At 48.7% G+C, this 16,494-nt stretch overlaps 1 protein-coding gene across 1 annotated transcript in view; it reads right to left on the reverse strand.

Moving 5' to 3' along the window:
- LOC126638024 (transcription factor SPT20 homolog) overlaps positions 1-16,494 on the reverse strand; it is a 36,848-nt gene that overhangs the window by 15,007 nt on the left and 5,347 nt on the right. Inside the window, exon 2 of the mRNA XM_050311634.1 lies at positions 2,034-2,178. Coding sequence (XP_050167591.1) covers positions 2,034-2,178 — 145 coding nt within the window. The remainder of the gene's footprint in view (positions 1-2,033; positions 2,179-16,494) is intronic.

Raw genomic sequence — 16,494 nt, forward strand, 5'->3', positions numbered from 1 at the left:
GGAAATATGACAGAGGTCTATAAAATCAGAAGTGTCACAGGAAGATGACTAAGGAATGACTGTTCATGGTCTCTTTCAATAAAACAGCGAAAATTGTCAGGGGACAGATTCAAAACAAACTAAAGGAGCTGGCTTCTTAGCCCATGCATGGTCAAGCAGGGGAACTCTCTGCTACAGGACATTGCAGAACTGGGATAAGATCTGAATTACAAAATTAGTTTGACAAGTTAGAGATGAAAATTCCTCAAGGGCTGTTAAACACAAAGACTCCTGATTGGGCTCAGGAAGCCCTTCCACCACAGAAGGTGGGTGAGCATCTTGGGGTGATATCACAAGTTTCTCCTACTTTTCCCAGGGGAAAAGAGCTCTTTCCCAGGCATAAGCTGCAGCCGGGACAGAGCCAGGTAGAACACTGCTCTGCCACAGAATAGTGTTATATTTTTATGCAACAGGGCTTGATGCTCAGTACTTTAATTGTGAGTTTTGTCAGAGAAAGTTAAGAGCTGGGCTGTTTTATCTGCCACTTTCACACTGAAACCAGGAATGAAGCTCAGCTGAATTTGGTATCAATGGATTGGGAGATGGAAAGGGAAGGGAATAAGAAGAAACAGAGTGTGATTCCCACCTTCCCATGCTGTCCTTGCACAAATCAGCACACGGTCACCCATATGGATATGCAGAATGCATCCATCCACTCACACCGTGAGCAGTGGGCAGTGGGAGCGGGGACTCACCGTGCACAGCTCAGCCCACATGCTGGGCTGGCTCCTCACACACAGAACAATGAATGATGTGGGTGTTAATGGAACAACATCTCGTTACCTTCCTTCAAATGCAATGAATGTAATCAGTGCATTGTGTTCATATATGATGCAATATATGTATTATTATATATATATGAACACATTTATATGAATATATTCATCATCACCACATTAAATGAAACAACATATTTCCCCTTTGACTAATAAAGGGGGCCCCCTCTCCTGATTTTAAATGCTGTGCAGTGAGCTGCTGCTCAGACAAACCAGCAGTGCTGAGCTCATCCTGCCATCCAGCACCAGCTGGTGCTCCCATGTCAAAAGTATCTGGTTTATTCTACCAGAACCCTGAGCATATTTAACTATCAAGTTGTTAAAATAGACACTTTTTTTTTATATGTTACGGGGTGCTGAAGGGGATGACAGGGGAGTACCAGGTTAAGCAAGTAATGCTTCAGCGTGAGGCAGCAGCTGCCCAGGTTTCCGGGACCAGCTCTCCTCACCCCCGTTTGCTGTGTGGATCCGAACAAGAGCTTGTGGTCAGAATCCACTGAGGAATGCCGAGGAATGCTGGTGCCCAAGCAGACATCAGGCAGACAGCCAGATGGCTGCAGAGGCGGGAGCGACTGCTCTCCCAAGCCAGGCTCACACGCCAGAGGAACACACTGAGCAAAGGTCTGACTCCTACAGCTTCTGAAATACAGGGGTAGGAGAGAGGGGCTGTGGTGGCACAGGGTCAAACAGACTTGGCACCGAGCAGACTGGCCCAGGCTGCCCAGCAGGCCTCCAGCAGGAAATTAGGGTGCTGCTACCCTGATGTCCAGGAGCAAACTGAGGGTTTCATCCACAGCAGCACAGCTGAACAGGTCTGAGCAAGCCTTATCACCCGGCTCATGGCACGTCACTGTCACCACTAGCCACGACAGCGCTGTCCTGAGGCAGTGTCTTTGTGGCCACCCTGTTCCCATCTCTCCGAGGTCAGCAGAAGGAGCAACACCCAGGACATCTGTGCGTGACAGCCATCACACCCCCACACCAACTGCAACCCCAGCACCCATTTACAGCCAGCAGAGCTGTGGCCATCTCCCTGCTGCCCTCAACCTTCCCCTCCTCCCTGGGAGGTGACAGACTCTACTCTCACATCTTCAGCCCTTCCTTATGCTACCATGTAAACGAGAGCAGCAGATTATGACTATTGCTGTGAATGCATCAAAGAGACTTCCCTTCCCAGCCTGGGCTGCCAAGCTAGTGCAGACTGGCATCTTCTCCTACCTGCTCCAGGCTCCCTCCTGCAGCTGGTGGCTGGCCCCCAGGTCCTGGCTGAGCTGCTCGTCCGGCTGCATTTCTGCTCCAGTTCTGCCTGCCTCTCCCTCTGCTTGGTCTGCAGTTGATAGATCCTCTGCTCTTGAGCATCCAGCTATTGACCCGCCCAGGGAAAGAAAGAAAAAATGGAAAAAAAAATCAATTAATACTAAACGGCTTAACAAAACCCTGAACAGCACAGGCCTGATGCTGCTGGGGGTGGGGATTGGCGGGAATAGACACCCCCCACACACATCAGCTGCAAAAATCTGATGTTCTGGGGACAGGAAGCCAATATGGTAGGTGTGATTTGACATGCTCATCCGCAGCAACCAGACATGTCCAACTCAGGGAAGGCAGAGACTCCACCGCAGCGGGGCACCTGCCTCTGCTCATGGAGGGGGTGTCAGACTGCCTGGGTGAGGGAAGCAAAGAGCAGCTAAGCAAGATGAAAGTTATTCTAACCAGTAACCAAATACCCAGCTCCTGTTCTGGCTACATGTTGAGTTCATCAGGCATTTCTCCCGTGCTGTCTTTGGAGCAGAGGGGAAGGGGCTTGAGTACCCCCCAGCCTGGCCATCCCCTCCTGTCCTGCCTGAACAGGAGCAGCTCTGAGGGCTCAGTGTTTTCACTTCTTGGTGTCCCAGGTGTAAGGAGTTTCCACAGGGTGGGAGCAGGGAAGGATCATGAATGTCAGCTAAGGAGCACCAGCACAAGAAGACTCAAATATTGACCCAGTGTGGCAACAGTCCTGAGGCGGAGCCACTCTCCCCCGATGACTTGGAATGGATCCCTCAGGGATGCTTGCTCGCCTTCTTCAGATGGGTGAGAGGAGCCACAGCCAGCTGGCTCTGCGTGGCTCCTGCCCTGCTCAGAATGGAGAGGCAAGAGAAAATGCTGGGCAAGCATCTCAGGAATTGGTCTGCTTGGTGGTTTAATTTAGTACAAGAACTCCTCTGCACTGCTGGCTGGGGACTGTGCCACGCCCTGCCGTAACCAAGGGTCCTGTGTGCAGCGACACTGTCACTGCAGCTGCGAACAGCATCTCACTTCTGCTGCCCAGGTGTGCCTGGAAGCAGCACTCTGTCCTGGGGAGAGGGACCTCCAGAGCTTCCAGTGGACACTTGCTTGGCTGCCACCACCACCTCAGCTCCTGCTGGCAGTGCTAACCCCCTTGGGAGGGCCATGCTGCATGGAGGGGGGCTCTCCCAAGAGTGACGTGTCCCAGAGGCTTCTTCCTTGGAGCACATGTCCGTCTGTCCTGCCAGCAGAGACACTGTCCCTGGTCTCCCTGGGCCCAGCTGTGCCCCACATTGCTGCGGGGCACAGTGCTGCTGGCATCCACTAACACTGGCAGCAACAGAGAGGCCTCATCAATGTTCACTGACTCTTGCTAAACCTAGAGAGGATTTCGATATTAATTAGATGTTAACTGATTAGTAAAACATATTTACTGAAGACTGTCACCCAGCTGTCAACATTCAATAAATACATTAATAATCAATTTGCATGTAATTAACATGAAACGATGTTAATGTCTACATTAAAGATGCATTGTAGCACACAGGGGTGTGGCCTGCAGAGCTGGCATGGCACTGGGAGGGCCACACCTTGGCACAGCCAGGTCCCAGCTCCTGCGGATGGGAGGGACAAAGGGTTGTGTCTGGCAGCTCACAGAGCAGGCATTGGGAGGTCCTGGGCAGAAGGGTGGGCACCCACCAGCAGCAGCAGCCTGGATAGATTCCAGAGCCATGGGCTCACAAAGCTTTGTCAACAGGGATAATGAGAGATAGATGAGAGATGGAGAGGAGCTGATGTCTCCTCACCATTACCCTTCCCGCTGCTGCCAGGCAGGTGAGTGGGTTTGGGAGGCAGAGTGATTCTAGAATTTTCAATGCAATGAGGCTCCCTGCCAGTTCCCCAGCACCAGGAGAGGCTGTGACAACAAGAAATGTCACAAGGCTCCATGGAGCAGCATCTGCCTGTGTGTCCGAGCTCACCAGGGTGTGCATCCTACCCAAAGCAGCACTGCCTGCCAGTGTTCCCCTCCTTCCCCACATACCATTCAGACAAGCCCACCTTTCCTCTGTCCCTGCACAGCCCCACGCAGTGATGTGCTTGCAGCAGGAAAGAAGGTGGCATGTTTAGGGTGAGCATTCCCCACCCCCACCCCTTCTCCTCTCATTTAAGTGGAATCAATTGTGCCATTTCTGCTTTGCTTTTCAAAAGCAATTACTTTCATGTCATTTCTACAGACATTCATGGAGAGCGAGAGAGTGAGGGCTTGATTATCCCCCCTCCCATCCCCATCCTGTGGCTTCCGCAGTGGCGGTGAAGTATTAAATTAAATGAGGTGTCTATGGAGCAGCAATGGTTTCAGGTCAGAGGCGCTATGGAAAGCTGTATGCTGCACTGCTCCTGTATATGTAAATGGATATATTAAAACCACTGATGTCAACTTGCAGCACTCATCTCCTCTGCTCTCGGGTGATCAAAGCTGATTGCAGAGGCAATTACTGCGAAGGAAAAGAAAATCACGGCCTCCTGCTCATCCCTGAGCTACCGGAGTTTAATTGCTTAGTGTAGCTGAAGCTGCCTCTCCATCTCCCTGGTGTGCACACACACATGGGGGAGCAGCGCACGCCTAGAGACAGACAGGAATGGACATTTTTGGGGATGGGCAGTGAGAAGCACCCCAAGCAGGGGAAGACCACAACATGAAAAATAATGATGCTTAAAAATGAATTAAACCACTACAGCAGGCAGGGCTGTATCTTAGCAAGCCGCTGGATCGATAGCACAGGGAGAAAACCAGGGCAGCATAAATAGATGCCTGTGAGACAGACTCCTGTTCTCTGCTCTCTGGTCCAGGATTCACAGTAAGTCTGCTTCAGTCTTTTACAGGCTGTAGCTAATCAGATTCCCAAATCCTGGTGACACAGTCATGACCCCTCTTTTACAGCTGAAGTGACATGAAGGGAAGATGTCGGTGCTGTCCTGAGGAGTCCCAGCTCCTCACCCTGGTCTCACCTTTGTGCTTCACGTGGGATTCCATAGGTGCACTGTGAAGGCAGGGGACACTTCAAGGCAGGGGACACTGTAACACAAACACAGCACTTAACCAAGTCACAATCAGCCCCGTGTCACAGACCTGCCTGGGCTGCCCAGCTGTACCACAGGGTCACTCAGTGCTGTGGGATCTGATCTGTTCTGAAGCAGGGCTGAGCATGTGCTCTCTGCATGCACACCTGTACCTGGTCTGAAGCACAGCTGAGCAAAGCATAAGGGTCTGTCACTAAGGTTACGAGGAAGCAGGGGGTAATAAAGAAGACGGGAAGGGGAGGAAAACAAAAGGCCTGCCTTCCCACCTGAGGGCAGCCACAGTCAGCCCTACAGCACCACAGAGGTGTTGGCATCACACTCACACAAGGCAGCAGAGACCCCAAGGCTGTATTTTCTGCTATAAACCAATTCTCTCCAATGTCTGCTGCTCTCCTCCCACCCTTGGCCAGGCTGAGTGCTCCTGTGAAAGTTGTCCTCACCTGACACGTGGGGAATGGGACAAACCCAGACAAATCCAGTGCTGTGGTGCATAGCCAGAATAGCCATCAGCAACAATTCCCTCAAAGGCAGAGGAACAGAAACATCTAATGGTGAAGACAGTTCTGCCATACCACAGCCGCATTTGGGAATGATGAGTCTGGCCCTCAACAGCAAGTGTTTACAAAATGATAAGTGCTAAGTTACTTGTTCTTCTGAATTTTTGACCCTTGAGGGTTTCACTTTTGTGCTTTTCTCCTGAAGAACTGGAAAGTGAAGTATCGGGGGTTTTTTTAGATTGCAGCCAAAGCCCAGGACTCTGTTCTTCCTGCTTGATTCTACAACGGGAGCTTCAAAAATCCACAGAAAATCAGGAAACCCAGAAGTAAGCCCTGTGATCTGCTCTTGCTGTGGGAGCACCAGAAGCCCTTGGCAGCACTGCCTGGCCCCTGGCCACGGATGGGCTCTGCCACACGCCCTCCCCTTCTGCCCTGTGAATCCAGATTTTCAGCCCAAGGATGCAATTCCTTTTTTATGAGCTGCCTGTCTCTTTTTGTTTAGCTGAGAGTGCTCGAAGCCCTTCCCCCACCTCCTTTTCCACCGCTGCTGCTGGTTTTATTCAATTCAACACTTGAGGGAACTGCAGATGAAATGTCTCTGAATCTAAATTGCCAGCGATAGATCTAACGGCCTTTTTCCCTCTCCCCTCCCCGAACTCCCCTCAGACAGAATGCTCCAGCACATTGTCTCTGCCACGCTTGGCTCCAGCTGCGGAACAGCAGCACCACGATGGGAACACGGCAGTGGGAGCTTGGGGCACACAGCCCTCTCTTGCCCTGTGTGCCAGCATGTGAAGGGAGAGAAGGTTGTCCAGTCTGAGCAGGTGTCACTCTGGCATGAGCCTGAAGAGGTGGGAAATGTGCTCTTCTCTTGGGTGGGAATCAAGGGAGAACAGCCTGGCTATTGGTAGTGCCTGCATGCCCAAGCACTGCCAGGCTTAGTATGGGGCATGTGATGCCAGGTGGGCAAATGGCACAAGAAAGGCTAGGAGAGGCTAAATTCCTTTCCATAGGGAAAACCCTTGACCTTAGAGCATAGAAAAGTGGTCAAAAGGAAAAATAACAAGGTAAAGAGGAAGAATGAATTAAAGCTGGGAGACACAGAGGAATTAAGAGCCTGAAGGAGTCCATGCCTGGTGAAGAGGCTCTTGCATAGTCCTGCCTCTTTTTGTTTGGCTGAGCAGCTCCCTCCACAGAGCTGGGACTCATGGCATTATCTTCATGCTGGGGAAATTAAATGCTTTTTGCCCTTTGGCTGCAGAGAAAAATAAGAAAATATTGGCAAAATATTACTGAAACAATAAATATTTTTTTCTGAGCGTAGAGAGAGAAAGTGAAGCGTTGACTGTATGAGGGATGAAATACTTCACTGGACAACAGCTTAAAAATGTCAACTTTGCAACTTCAATATTATTTTAAGGAAAAGACCAGTTGCTGTGTTTATTCCACAACTGTAAATGATGTCCATTTCCACTCAGATAATAAAAACCACAACTGACCTCTGTCCCGCTCTCCCAGTCCTTCAGTCCAATTCACTCCTCATATACAGATGGTCAGTATGGAAGCTTCCCTCTCAACAGAAGCACATGTTGAGAACAAAACAAATAGATGGGGTATAAAAATAAACATACCAAGAGGCATCATGCTGAGTGCATTATAGATTTTCATATTTAATTAAAAGAAAATCTGCCTTTGGGTGTCTGTCAGGAGAACAGAGCCCTGCTGTTGAATCTGCGGCCTGTCCAGGGTCTGGAACAGTGCAGGTTTCCACAGAAATCTGGCTCATTATTTACAAGAGCTCCCTCTTCACAGGAGGTTTGCTGCAGCAGGGCTGCCATGGATCCAGGCATTTTTACACCCGTCACGAGGAATAATCAGACAGCCCTTGGTAAGAAGTGCTGGAAAGGGAACTGCTGGGTGTTAAAAGGAGCGGAAAAGGGATCATAAGGCAACATCTGAACACTACCAAGACACAGTCCCTCTGGCAGAGCTCTGGATTGCCTTCTCAATGGAAAAGTCGGGGTTTTCTGATAAAATAAGAAAACTACAACTAGGCAGCTCAGAAAATACACACCTTCCCTCCCTGACATCCCTCACATCCTGACTCGCTGTGTGAAGGGTGCAGACGTTCCTCCCACCACCCACCTCCTCTCACTGCAGCATCCTCATCTCCCGCTGGCCTATCAGGTGGTGACACATGAAACACAGGTCACTGGGCACACTCTGAAGTGACAGGCACAGGGTCTGGTTTTCAGGACCAATGGATCTGTGCAGCTCCCATGAGCACCACATGGACGTTGGATGCTGAGGAAGGGAAAGCAGAAGCTGTAAAACAACTACACTCATCATTGACACAGGCATGCACTCTCATGTAAGTGAGGGGAAGCCCAGAAAAAGAAGATGAAAGCTGGGGTGAATACACAGAGGAGCACAGACAAACTCAGGAGTAAGCAAAAACCTTAAAAATATATGGGCTTATTCTGAGGTCCTGGTGACTACACTGATGTTACTGCCAAGCTGCAAACCAGAATGATTCCTGCTGGAAGATCACTGACACAGAGATCACCCCAGTTGTTCAGTGTCTGCATGAAAAGCAGCACCAAAAAAGGTCCTCCACATACCAGCTGGCTTTCATCTCTTCACCAGTGCTATGAGACAGTCCCGATGCTCACAACTGCACCTCCACTGCAGCAGCTGTGAGCACCCGCCTGCTTCACTCACTGACCATGGCTGCAGGCAAGTGTGGAGATACTGAATTATAACCAGGAACTTCACTGGAAAACCTTCAAGGAAATTCTTATCAATTTATCTCAAGATTTCCTGAGGACACAAATTCCCCAGCTCTCCTCCAAGGAAACATCTGAGATGCAAATATGAGGATTTGATACACATGGCTGTATCACCCTGCTGTTCACTGTAAAGTTAGTCTGATATGTTCACTGGAGACCAAGAACATGCAGAAAAAACCCACTAGTGAAGTCTGTGGCTTTTGGAGCTGGTACCAATGCATCTGTGGTTGCTCTGTGGACAGCTGAGGCACATCTGTCAATACTGAAGGCCCCTTCTATGCTGAAGAAATACACAGCACTTATAAACACTGTAAGAAAATAACCTGTTCTGTGAACACATTACAGCCATGATGCAGCCCCACTTCATCCACTTCCATGGCTGAGGCTTTAGCAAGGAAACACATCTCAGCTCCAGCCTCCTGCCCAGGCTCTGTGAGCTGTCTCCCCCAGTTTGCCCACTGCACCCCAGACAGCCCTGATTCTGCAGCTCGTGAGGGTGACCCCTCATGAAAACAGCTCTTCTAAGGGGATGGGGATTCCCAGCATACACTGTCACTCACTGAACACCCCTCTGAACCCCTGCTCCTGCACTAGAGAGAGATCACTTGTCTCAGAGCAAGACTTGCTGCTGAGAGAACGTGGCCCTAGCTAAAGGAAACTGTGAGAGCAGGCACAGGCAAAGGGCTCCAGGGCAGCACAGCAGAGAGGAGGCACTGATCTTACTGGGGCTAAAACCTGCTCTGACAAACAGCAGGGCCAAGCTGACTGCTGGGACAGGAGGAGCCCAGCATGAGCAGGTCCCAGTGCAGTGGCAGCACCGTGGGCAGGCTGAGGGCTGGCAGTGGAGCCCCTGCCCTGCACCCAAGTCGAGCTCTCGGCATCCACAGGCTCCAAAGAGCTCCCAATGGCAGCGAGGCTCTCCCAGAACCTCATCAGCCATTGCTGACAGGAGGTTTTGAGGCAAGGTGAGAAAATATTGCACAGATGAAAGGAAAAGATAGGAGGAAAACCTTAACCTCACTTTGCAATCATACTATCTTTGTCAAAATAGAAGTCAGAGCTAAATCCTGCTGCCACACACCTTCCTGCTCCGGAAACTGCTCAGGCACAGACATCTTCCATTAGCTGCCCATTGCAGGCACAAGGGAGAGACTCCAGCATTATGTCTGCACAGCAGCACCAACAGCAAATGCTGCAGCAGTAATGGGAGGTTGTTGTGATGTAAAGCAGCAAGGTCACACGGTGTGTCCAGGAGCCCTCGGAAAGGCAGAGGCTCTCCAGATATTGCAGAGGGAAGCTCAGAATTGGTCTTGGTTCATTAGGCTTTGCCTGAGGGGTTTTCTTCCACTATTAACTACAAACAAGGTTCAGGTTTCGTGCATGCAATGCAAAAAGGTGAAGGGGAAGGTTTACCAAGAGCCATTTGTAAATATGCTAAGGCAATTCAGATCTGTTTTTAAAACCCATCAGATATCCTGTGTACTAAGTCACCTTAAACAAGAACGTTGAGAAAGATCTGTCAATACAGCAGCATCTTTTTCTGCATAGAAATTTTACATCAACGCTGGCAAAGAGTCTGTGCATAAATTACACGTCGCAGAACACACAGTGCAATTTCCTTCCCTCCAGGCACCGACACTGTGTTCCCCTGCAGCCCGCCTGTTCCTCCCAGCTTTATGACCCCGGTGAGATGAGTTCTCGCTGTTTTTTTCCTTGTTACATTCTGATATTTCAAAGCATGGCCTGCTTCTCACTCCCATCTCCCTGCTCCACATTATTAATGAATTGGAAAGCAGACATCATTAGTTTTTGGAGACCATTTCTTTTAAAATTTACAGAACCCTTCATCTGAATCCCCAGAGCCAGTCTGCTGTTCTCATCTTGGAATCTTATTAGCATCATATCTCCTGGATCCTGCCATGCAAACTGCATTGCTATGCACTTTCCAGCACTTGACCCTTTTGCGGACGGAATTAATTTTCTCTTTGAAGCAGGAGCAGCATGCTGTTGTGCTTGTTAAAGGAAGAAAACTCACAGTGGAACAGAGGGAACAAGCAGAGGATATTCTCAGTTAAATATAGGCTTTATAAGGTTCTATATAGGTGGGCTGAGAAAGGGAAAGATTGGCCAAAAGAAATAATACATTGATGACGCTTTATTACCAGAAACATCTCCCAAAATAGCAAACAAATAAACTGATGGACAATACTCACTGGGAATTTCTGGGTTTATAGCATCTCCTGTTCAGCAGGATTGCCTTCTCTGCAACCCTCTGCATCCTCCACCTGCTTCTGTATCCAAAATACCCGCAGACTTTTGGTTGTGGAATTAATGTGACAAATATGAAGAAGCAGAATTTGATCCCTGGTTGGGCCAATGGAAAGGTGCCCAAGCTCTATCTGAAGTGCATGAGTTAAAGCCCAGGTACAAAGAGGTGGCTCTCTAAAAAGAGAGTAATATCTAGTATCCCAAGGACATCAATGTCATTGTCATGATCCCCTCAAAAGGCAAAACATTCCTAACACATGAAGTAAACTGGAAAATGTAAAGTGTTTGTTGCTCAGTTTTGGCTATTTCTAGTTCCACAGGACTCCTGGAACTGAAAAATTTCCCTCATCTGCATTGTTTTTATAATATTGGTCCGGCTGTCTGGTTTTAGCAGCAATATTTACTATGACTGCTGTAGAGGAAACTCCAAAGATGAAGGCTTCATCCTTACCAAAATCTTATCAGGAGTAAGTTAATAAAGAACTGCAGAAGTTTATTTTTAAGTAACTTCTCGCAAAAAAGACAAGGCCAAAGAGCCTAGAACAGCAGAGCAAGGCTTACACCTTCACTCTCAGCAACGTAACCAGGCTGTACTTGGGAATTGGAACGGGTCCTGGATGGGTCACACAACCAGAGGTGGGATGGGTCACCAGTTTAAATCCAGAGCTGACTGGATTGCTCTTTTCTCATGGCTGGGCAGTGGTCCAGATGAAAGAACCAGAGAGGGATCCAGCTCGTCTCAATCACCCCAGGGAGCCACAGCCCTGGAGTCCTACCCAAGTCTAAAGGAAAAGGAAAGCCTCCTGAGCCTGGCAGGACTGGAACCAACTCATTCCTCTCTGCACACACCTGAACTTCCCACCAAAGCCAGCCCAGAAGTCAACCCTAGAGATGGTCTTTGCTGTGAAGGTTGGTTCTACCTCATTTAGCTCACAAACAGTCAAATCTTGACAGCGCCATCCAGGCATCTCTTCCAGCTCTCCAGAGGCCATGTCAGAAACATATTAAGCACCTCAATCACCTCTTCCTCCCCTTTCTATCTTGCCACAGCCTGCAACATTGGTCTGCCTGTGAAAGCAAAGATCCCAGACACAGGTTCCTAAGGCAGTGATAGGATAGTCCCTCATGGTGTGCAGAAACCCTGGATGTATTTTCCAGACTACTGTGCTGGTAACACTGGGTGAGTGAGTATCATGTCTACCACCTTATCCTTTAGCATGTCCTCCAAAGAGTGAGAGAACTGGAGAACTGGGACTCACTCTTCTCCTCATTTACTCCTCACCTTCGGAAAACGTGGGGGGACGTTGGTGCAGAATTTGTCAGGCAAAGGGTGTTACAGCGGCAGCACAAGTGCCAGAGACAGACTGGCAAGAGCTTATGAATAACACGATGGATGATCTATAGCCAAAGCCATGGGCAAGCACTAGCCATTAGTCTGGGCGCTGGTAATGCACTCCCCGAGTCCATTACTCACCAATCCATCAGGCAGCCTGCTACAGACGGAGAGATTCCAGCACTTCTAAATCTGTAACGCGATGGCTGGCAGCCTGCACTACATGCCCTAGGTTACAAGGGCACAGAGGAAGACAATTCATTTTGTGTCATAGCCAGTATTTCTTCTTCTCCTTTGCTGTGTGTACTTAAGAAATGGACCTTCTATTATCTGCAGATTGATAGCCAGGAGAATGCTCTGGTGTCTCCGATCACATTTACTACTGAGGAAGCTTTCAAAGGATGCCAAACCTCGCTGTTCTCATTACCTGGACGAAGTATGGAAACATGCACAAGTACAGATGGAATTTCTTAATTTGTGAACAGTGCCTATAGTTATTTTAGAAAAACACTACAGTTATGAGACACTATTGTAACACTGGATATGACAGATTCAAGGCTGCCAGCATAATCTGGGCCCTTCTATATAAACATATGCTATGGGCTCTAATGCCCATCTCACACTATCCTGGCCTCATCCACATGGAGAATAATGTGCACAGAAGAGGAATCAGTCAGTGTTTCCTGGTCTCTGCCACAGCTCAGTGTGTGGCTCCAGCTCCAACTTTCATTTAGTGTCCCCTTTTCAAACCTCTCACAGAACTTTGTTATTAAGCTGCTTGTGGAATTCCTATGACATTCATCACTCTCAGTTCTCTGGGAGCATTCCCTAATCTCAGCACCCCTGTGAGGAAAAAGTTTTATCATCTGCACTTTACAAATGCCACACAGAGGCAGAGAGAGACCCAAGCACCAGGTCTGTCCTCTAAATCTAGGCTCTTGATTCTAGGTGTCTAGTTCTGATTTGTGAAGCACTTAACAACTTTATAGAGTTTCATATGTTTCAAGCAAAACCATCAGTGCTCAGCAATTCTGGAAAGAAACACCTTTGTGTTCCAGGCTGAAAAACTGGAAGACAAGGACAATTAGAGCTGTCTGCAAGAGTTGTGGCTCATCCACTGCCTCCAGTAACATAACAAACACAGCAACCAAACAGCTGTATCTGTCACTAAAGGCAGCTCACAAGCCATTGCCTGCCATTCATCCAACACTTCCAGGTTCCACAACAGCAGGGTGAGAAATCCCTCACACAGGAACCACCTGTGCCACATGCTGATCTGTTCCCAGTGCAGTATCTGTGCACAGAGCAAGTCACCAAGGAACAGCCACTTGCACCTGGGCTGGGCTGAATTGCACTAGCATGCCAGGTTCTGCAGTTTGGGAATGTGGGTCAAGAGGCGCCAAGCAACCAAAAAGAGTGTCTTTCCATGGAAAATGTCAGTACTACCTTTATGTGACAATATGAGTCAATATTGACATGGAAATTAAACACAGAAACTTCACACATTAAAACTTAAATAGCAAATCAACTTTGAATGCACATTTCTAGCACACTTCTAACTTTCCCTTGCCACAGCCAAAATCTGTAATAATGAAAACACCAAAACCTCCCTTTTCTCCTCCCTGACCCTGTTCTCCCCACCTGCAGCTGCCTTGATGTATGTTTTAATCAAGCTTTGCATCCAGGACTCTGAGTAGAAATAGGAAATGCTGCTTGTGTCCAACATGGGTGGATTCATGTTGTGGTAAGCAAACGAAATTTCTCATCTCATGGCTTTTGAACACCCAGATTTGCAATTCAAAAACCACTGACATATTTTGGTTTGTTTTCCTTTTCTGAAGTCTGGTCATAAGAGAAAAGGGGCAGCCTGAAGCGTGAGGCACGGCCAATGCAACGCACAGGAGCTCCCACTCCCTGCCCTGGCTCGAATGAGGACTAGGAAGCAGGGAAATGGAAGAACAAATAAAAAATGGAAAAACAATGCAAGGAAAAGCATATGAACCTGAAATCAAAGCTTTGTCATGACAAGGAACATCACCACCCTATGGAAGGAGGAAGGGACGAAGGGACGCACAGTGATGAAATAGGAGCGGTAGGAATTCATTTGCCTTGGAGGCATCCCCACGCATGAACTCACACAGGCACAGAGCAAACCCAGCTCCTGCTATTCCTTCAGGGAACCCTCACCCTCAGGCTAATCCTAAAACAAGCATTAACCTACTTATTGCGCCCTGGGGCAGTTTGCAGGGTGAGGAAACTGCCTGTTTGGGAGGAAGGGGAGCAGATCTCAGCATATGAGTACAATAACCTGAGAGCGACAGCAGAAACCTCTTGTCATTTTGGCAGAACTGGGTTAAGGCAGGACACCCTCCTGTACTTGTTTTGAGCCATCTCCTCACGTGATTAGACACGTGTAACAAGTGTAACTTTATTAGAACAGAAGTGTCACTGTTTTAGGAGCCCTTCGCTGGGGCAGCTTGGGAAGCTTCAGCTTCTTTGTTTTGCCACTAAAGCTCTGCCTGCACAATGAGGGCCCAGGCTGAGTCACCTGTGCCAGATCTGTTCTGTCTGTCTCATGGGATGGGGGAGGGACAAGGGATAATGTGATGATCCCCCTGCTCACAAAGCACCCCCAAATCTCAACTGCTCTCAAACAGCCAAACACCACTTGACAAAATGGGGGAATATCAAGAGCTCCTTTCCTCTGGGCCCAGGCTCACCAGGCTTGGCTGGTTGAGCAGTGTTGGTCCCTTCAGCAGATTTATCCTGCATGATACTGCTGCAGCTTTTAGCACAGGTCACCGTGGTACCACCTTTGAGACACAGATGTATAGGTACTGTAGCAGAAAGTCCCAGTCCTGGGTGTGGGGACAATGCGGTGACAAGGACAAGAGCAAAGACAAAGAAAACAGAATCACTGAGCTGGCAAAGTGAGTGGGCACCACTGGGATGGGCAAAACATGAGAAAGGATGACAGACAGTGTCTGGGGGAGCAGAAGCCACAGGCACTGTGTGAGCAGGCAAACAGGAGGACCAGGGGGAACAGAAGGGAGGCACTAGCTGGCAGCAAGTGCTGAGTGACCACAGTGACAGTATTGCTGGCCTTTGCTGGAGGGTTTCACCTGTCCTGTGACTGCTACAGGCAGTGATGTCCCTGTACTTTACACCTGAGAATGTACACTTAGGAAAGGAACATATGGTCAGTTCTAAGGAAGACAAACCCCAAACCTCTCCAGCTAAGAGCCTAACCCAGCAAAATCTGCTCCTTTGGTTGCTGAAGTGAAAAGTGGCTGGATTTCACTGTGCCAAGATATTTAACCATTTCATTGTCAATCAGAGCTATCTCTACAAGCACAGGTCAGCTGCAGTGACCACTGTAGAGAGAGTACCAGAGCCACAAACAGGCCAGTCCGATGCTCAGGACCTTAACATTAGGCTGCACATTGAGCAGGATCCTGATTTCCATTTGGGAATTCAGCAAACCTGTCCTGTTTTGCTGAAGATGCCATCCACACAGCACCCTTTCATTCCCTGAGTCTGCAGCACATGGGCAATATCTGCCTGTAGCATCTATAACACTTTTGAGTTGTGCTGTACAGAACTGTGCTGTACTGCCTCATCTCACTGAATCTTTGGCTACATCGAGCCCAGGACCTGTGGTCTGGCGACCATCCTGCCACCTTAATTTTATCTACACCAAGAACATAGGAGCTGCACATTTACAGTCTGACTGTTTTCACTGTATATGTTTTCTCCGTTCTGCAAGTTCTTGGTTCTTTTTAGAGCCTGCAGTCAGCTTTAATCTACTTAGCTGGGATTAATGAGAGATTTGTTAAAGATTTAAAGATTTTATACTCTTTGCTTACAACTATTGTTATCTAAAACCATCAGGCAAAAAACCCCATGCAGACAAGCCATTCCTTATGCCAGGCACATCTGTCAGGTGTGCCAAGGCTGGTAATGTGATGTTGGTGGCTGATGCCTATTGGTGGCAGACCGGTGCCCCCATGGACCTGGTCAGAGAGCAGTGCTCAGACTCTGCCAGCTCAGAACATGGGTCACTGAGCTGGCATCAGCAGCTCACATTGTCACGGAGTTCAGCATTGATAAGAATGGAAAATTGGGACCATCCATGCAGACGAGGCTGGCATTGCCTGAGGGTGCATGCCTTACCCAAGAGAGGTGAGGAGGGAACTGGAGGCCCTGAGGGTTGCCTGTAACTGTATCCTACTACTCAAACCAGTATTGGTACTGGAGGAATGGAAGGAAGGAGGCAGTGGTTGTTTAAAACAGGAACTCTATGTGGCAATTCTTCTTGGTGGAAATGATAAAAACAGGTAATGCCAATAGGCACAGAGCTGAACTATGCTCTGCTGGGGGGGGCCCAGTCACAGAGGAGCCCCAGCTCACAGGTCCCTGGATCAGTGTTGCAGATGACTTAC

Source organism: Myiozetetes cayanensis, unplaced genomic scaffold, assembly GCF_022539395.1.
Source record: "Myiozetetes cayanensis isolate MyiCay16 unplaced genomic scaffold, myiCay2020 scf16, whole genome shotgun sequence".
NCBI lineage: Eukaryota > Metazoa > Chordata > Aves > Passeriformes > Tyrannidae > Myiozetetes > Myiozetetes cayanensis.